This window comes from Etheostoma spectabile, chromosome 15 (assembly GCF_008692095.1).
Source record: "Etheostoma spectabile isolate EspeVRDwgs_2016 chromosome 15, UIUC_Espe_1.0, whole genome shotgun sequence".
Lineage (NCBI taxonomy): Eukaryota > Metazoa > Chordata > Actinopteri > Perciformes > Percidae > Etheostoma > Etheostoma spectabile.
In genome coordinates this window covers 543,648-549,577 of record NC_045747.1, presented here as the reverse complement: position 1 = coordinate 549,577, position 5,930 = coordinate 543,648, and the positions used below count along the sequence as shown (strand labels likewise).

At 40.8% G+C, this 5,930-nt stretch overlaps 1 protein-coding gene across 1 annotated transcript in view; it reads right to left on the bottom strand.

Moving 5' to 3' along the window:
* hdac5 (histone deacetylase 5) overlaps positions 1-5,930 on the bottom strand; it is a gene marked incomplete in the record, with an annotated part of 56,219 nt that overhangs the window by 13,569 nt on the left and 36,720 nt on the right. Inside the window, 6 exon segments of the mRNA XM_032538288.1 lie at positions 1,221-1,416; positions 1,710-1,828; positions 2,230-2,423; positions 3,253-3,366; positions 3,885-3,996; positions 4,853-4,969. Of these exon segments, the coding sequence (XP_032394179.1) occupies positions 1,221-1,416; positions 1,710-1,828; positions 2,230-2,423; positions 3,253-3,366; positions 3,885-3,996; positions 4,853-4,969 (852 nt within the window).

Below are 5,930 nucleotides of genomic sequence, written 5' to 3'. Positions count from 1 at the left end.
ACAATAAAACAAATTATTATCATATTATTTTGGTGAGAACTCATAAATAACTACAAATAACTAATATTAGGGACATTTGGTTATGTTTTGTTACGTGTTTCTGGATGTGTTTTTTTGAAATATATAGTATATCGGCCAATATATCAGAATATTACATTTTTAAATAACCAGATATTTGTGTCAGTATTGGTCGGGCTCTATTTTGAACTGATTTCTAAGTAGCTGTTACAGTTTCTACAGGTTTCTTTACGTCAAATTTAAGACTTTTCAGACCTAGTGAAGACCGTCCTGATGAATGACATTGAAGACCTATGTGTCATGACATCAGTCCAGTACTTGGCAGAAGTGGCTGATGGCTGTGGTTTGCTAGAGACCCTTCACAAATTAAGTTTTGAAATTGAACCGTTTTTATGTCCATGCTATAATCTGAAGGAGACTCGCGCCAAAAACACACAAGCTGACTGGCTGCAGTGTAAGTTGCCTGTTTGTCTCATTTGTAGTCGTGTTTAGCAAAATCATATTTGGACTACAAAAGAAAGAACTACAACACTATAGAGTCAAAATGAAAAAAAAAATTGTAAAGCTCTGCGGGAGCATTTCAATGAGCACTGGAGGTAGGAAAATTAAGAATTATGTAAGCTCTAGACACAATACTTTGGCTAATTTAAGACTTTTTAAAGCTACACTGTGTAACATTTGTAGTTGGTCATTATCAAAATCTGTGTTGCCCGTTCACAAACTTAAAAACTGGGAGAAATTCCTACAAATTGGACCTTTAATGACAAAAATTGTGATTTATCAGTCTTTTTAAGACCCCGTAGAAACCCTACTGTTAAGTTAAAAAAAACAAAATGATATTATTATAATACTGTTCTCATACAATTGTTAATTAACATTTAAGTTAGATTTCTTTCAAGTATGGCTGAGCGATATAGAGAAAATCAAATATTCTTGACCAAGTACCTCAATGTTGATATTGCGACAATATTTTATGGTTGACTATTGGTGCTTTAGCTAAGTGTTATTTACACAATGAGATTTTTGATGAATATTCTCCAGAAATGATGTAATGACTTGGTGGGTAAAGGGAAATGATGCAGTCTGTACAACAGCGTACCCTGAAGTCAGACTAATGGCCTTGGAGAGCCAGAAGCTGGGACTTTCAACCATTTCTCTTTCAAAAAAATAAATAAAAAAATGAAGCCCATTCACACACAAACCTGTGTGTAGCTCCCCTTCTCCTCTTCGTCGCACTCCCTCAGCTGGATGGCGTCGTCTTCCTCGTCCTCTTCCTCCAGCTCGCTCTCTGTACTCTCCCCCTTCACGCGCATGCCTCCGTGCTCCTCGTCGCCCTTCACGTGCACGCAGGCCTGCTCCGAGGAGGGCGTGCTGTCGTCTGACCCCTCCTTCTGAAGCCTGCATTTGGTATGAATAACATGTGAGACTTAAAGACAACGTGCAGATTATATACAGCAACTAGATATTGATAACCAAAAATATGAATCTGTCATTAGTCTAGATCGACATGATATACTGGAGGATTACATTACTTTATGGTGTGAATACTGTATGGAGAGTTCTTTACAATAGTTCTTTTGTGGGGTGCCACTAAAACGAGTCCCTTCCCCAGACTATTTTGCAAACTTTCCCAAAAAGATTGTGATTAGTTAAAAAACAATTCAAACAATGCAGTGTTTTATTCTCCACACCTGTGGAGGCTTGTCCCCTCGTCGTCCTCCTGCATGTCATTGGTCTCTGTTAGCTCCTCCTCTGTCTCCTCTGGGTGGGTGGGCGGCGGCCTGGGCAGCTCGGTCCCCTTGGATAGCATCTGCACACACAAGGAGGTGAACATGTGCATGGGTGAAAGTGTGTGTGTGTGTGTGTGTGTGTGAACATATAGGCTGAGCAAGTAATCAAATCTTGATCACGATTTCACTTCCAGCTTCTAAAAATCACAAAAAATAATGTGATTGAGAAAAGCTAATATTTTGCACATTACATTTTGCAAGTAAACTCTAAATATTTTGTCTTGTGTTCCGTCAAAAACGGGAAAAGTATTAAGGGGAAACTCCACAGTTCAAGGTGTTTCCCCGGCTGTGTTGTGTCACTGTTTTATTTTTAATGCAACAACTTTCCAAAAAAATCAAGGAGCAATCGTGTCGAGCAGAAGATCTGTGATTATGATTTTGGTTTTCCATAACCGAGCAGCCCTAAGAACACGTACTGTACCTTGTAGTGTTTTTCCAGGAAGTGCTGGTGCTGCTGCTGGACCACCAGCTGCTGCAGGGCCTGGGGGGACTGGGGCAGAGGTGCACTCTGGGTCCGAGCCAGCGGCCGATGGCGAGGCAACTTGTTGACGGCCCGCATGCCACTGGGCACGCCTCTCTCTGCCGTAACCAGCGGCGACTGGCTGTACATGGGGACTAAGTGGGTGGAGGGTCATAGCAGAAAGAGCAACGGGTTGGATACTACAGGTGGACACTACCGTGGATGGTGACTGTTAGCATGGACTTGTGTCTTGTGTGTAGTGTTGTTGAGCCTGAGCCGGTTGTTAGGGTTTCTAAAACCATGTGCTGTATGTATTTATATCCCTAAAACAAACACGATGGCTGACATAAAGATTACAGGTGATTTACATTCATCCAGTGGTTTCCCTTGCTTTGTCAAGACTTAGTTTTGCGTATTTGGAGAGGATGTGTGTGTGTGTGTGTGTGTGTGTGTGTGTGTGTGTGTGTGTGTGTGTGTGTACGACTGGGCGATATGGATAAAATCAGATATTGCAACATTCTTGTCCTAATACCTCAATGTCGATATTGTGGAGATATTATAGGGTGCTTTAACAAAATATCTTCACAATGAGATTAAAGATAAATAATCTTCAGTAATGTAGATATAATTACTAAGTGGGTAAAGGTAAAAGTAATAGAAGAGCTAGAACAGTATGGTAACACAGCCAATGACATCACTTTACTGTAATGCAGCCTTTAAAACCAGGAAAAGACAACTCTTCTGCCATATTACAATATAATGATTTCCAAAATCTGAGACAATATCTAGTCTTGGATCCCCAGATAAACATAATATTGATATATTGCCATGCCCTATGTGCGTGTGTGTGTGTGTGTGTGCGTGTGTCTTTGTGTGTTGTGTGTGTGTGTGTGTGTGTGTGCGTGTGTCTGTGTGTGTGTCGTGTGGTGTGTGTGTGTGTGTGTGTGTGTGTGTGTGTGTGTGTGTGTGTGTGTGTGTGTGTACCAGCTAGCATTGCAGTCTGCTGTCTGGCCTGCTCCAGCAGTAGTACATGTTGCAACAACGAGGAATGGGCAGAATGAGAGGTAGGGGGGGGTGTCTCTACCTCATGGCCCACGCCTGCAAAAAAAACATGACTAATTCAATTCAGCTAACTTAAGGAGGGGACAGTGCAAATGCATAAAATGCACATCTGGCAGTCCCCTGGCCTGGATGTTGAAACGGCTTTTTAACATACAGACAGAGGTGACCACGTAGGAACTCCTAGTGCATCTTCAACTTTGAACAGAAGCTAAGTACATTCATGATAAGGCCTCTCTTTCACCTCTTACTCACAGTAAACATTTGAATGCAGGACTTTTTCTGTGCGGTATTAATCCTTTTACTTTAAAAAAAGAATTGTTTTATGAATCTTCTGAATAACACACCCAAGTCGCTGCTACTAGCACAAAGAAACACCGGTGAAATACAGTTTCACAGGTATTTCATTTGGGTTTGTTCATTTGTTGGGTGCTTTTCACTTTATAGTTAGATGTACTGTATAATATATTAATTATAATATATTAGATAAATAGTATTACTTTATAATATAATAATTCAAGCATCCAAAGTTAAATGCTGAGCTATGTAACGCTTACCTGCGGGTAGGGACGATGTGGAGAGAAACTTCCCTGTTAGAGCTCCGCCCCCTCGCAGTGATTGGATGGCTTGGCGCTCAGCCTCTTGCTGGTTAGACAGTGCTTGGGAGGGCTGTAGAGGGGGGAGGGGCATTACCAAAGTTACCACACAGACAAGTCTAGGTAACCACCACACAACCATTAGTGTGTTGATAAAATCAACTAGTATAATGCTATAAATGTTTAAAAAATGACTGAAAACGTTGAGTTGTGACTTTTTCCCTTTATCAATCTGCACCAGTAACTAAGGGCTAAGTGGGTACTGTCCCGCCCACTGAGGACAGAGAGCACAGAAGCAGTAACCATACGTTGTTTCCACCGAGAAGACTTGTAGATCCTTTTCTATAGGAGCTATATTGAATATTTACTGTATGCGTTATTGTGTGCCTATGTTTTTATGTAGTTCAGGGGTCAGCAACCTTTATTATCAAAAGAGCCATGAAAAAATACAAAAGATCTGCCTAGAGCCGCAAAACATATTTGAGCAAAGTCAAAATTAGTAATTGTGTTGTTTTTTTCTTGTCATTTTTGACCATTTGATCCAATTCTTAACTGTACATTTGCTCTGCTCTGCTTTCTGCAGCACTCTTCTTCTCATCCCCCAGCCGAATGCTTTGCAGCAGGCATGTTCTGGAAATGTCTTTCAATAAAATTCTTTGGATTTTTAATCCGTAGCTAGTCTATGAAAACTCAAGCCTGCAATGACGCAGTGGTTTGGTCGACTGAAATGTAACGTAGCCTAAATGGAAAATGTTTGAATGACTTACACTAATGATACGTGGAAACAAAAATGTTAAGAAAATAACCATTATTCATCACTTTTATGAAAGACAAAGGTAGCCAGTTGAGAGAGGCACAGGTTTCAGACCCCTGATGTAGGTTTGTGTGTGTGTGTGTGTGTGTGTGTGTGTGTGTGTGTGTTGACTCACTGTGATGTGTGTGTTGGCAGGGAGCCCCAAGGAGATATTCGGTAAGGAGGGCGAGGTGTAGAGATTCAGAGGACTTAATGTCCCATCAGCCCCCAGCGTCTGATGAAGAGATCTCAGCTGCAGCCAGACAGACACAGAGGCAGACCGGTTAGTTGTGTCTTGCTCTGTGGAATCCTAGCGGTGGTCATACACTCAAGTTGTTATGGTAACTTTGTTTTTTTAGCATCTACAGTAAGCAATGACATCTTTCTTAATTTAGTCATTTTTCTGGATTCTTTGCATCGGCTGCTTCAATGCATAATAAAACACAAGCTCATATCCCTCTCAAACACATCTGCTAATAATCAAAGTTGTCCAGCCGTCATCCCGCTTCATGTTTACACTCCACATTGCAGACTTCCGTCCTCATTTAAAAGCTAACCTGCACATTTTGGAATTAATTATGATGCTTGTGAGCCGGCATTTACAAGTCTCATTATCCCTGTTAAAATACAAGTAAGAACACCATTTTCCAGAAATCATGTTTCTGTGCAGCACTTAAATTCAACATGATTCTTGTTAGCTTAGCAGATATAATTCCACATTGCATTCTAAAGGGAGTATTTGATTAGTCTGATGGCAGTTAGGCCCATAATAAAGACCTCCAAAGTGAGTTATGCCCCATCCTCTTCAAGCATGCCATCATTCAACCTAGACCAGTTTCAGTTTGTTTCAGTTATGATTGATTATTTTTCATTTCTGCTACTGTCTCTTGTGGTGTACACCAAGGTTCAGTTTTAGGCCCTATTTACTCTGCATTAAGTATGCTTACGCTGGGATCTGTTTCTACAAAAAACATATAACATTCCTTATCGTAGCTACACTGACATCATACAGCTATCTGTTTTAAGATGACTTAAACGTACAATCCCTCATTTTCTGTCGTTAAGGGTCTCTCAATCAAAACAATAAGAAAAGACTAGTGCATAATGCGGTCACTGCAGTCAGCTTCTCCCAGAAGGATTCGGTGTTCATCGTCCAGGAAATTTTAAATGGAAGCTGGTTATCCTTAGAGGTCTTCTCTTCTCTGAAACAAACA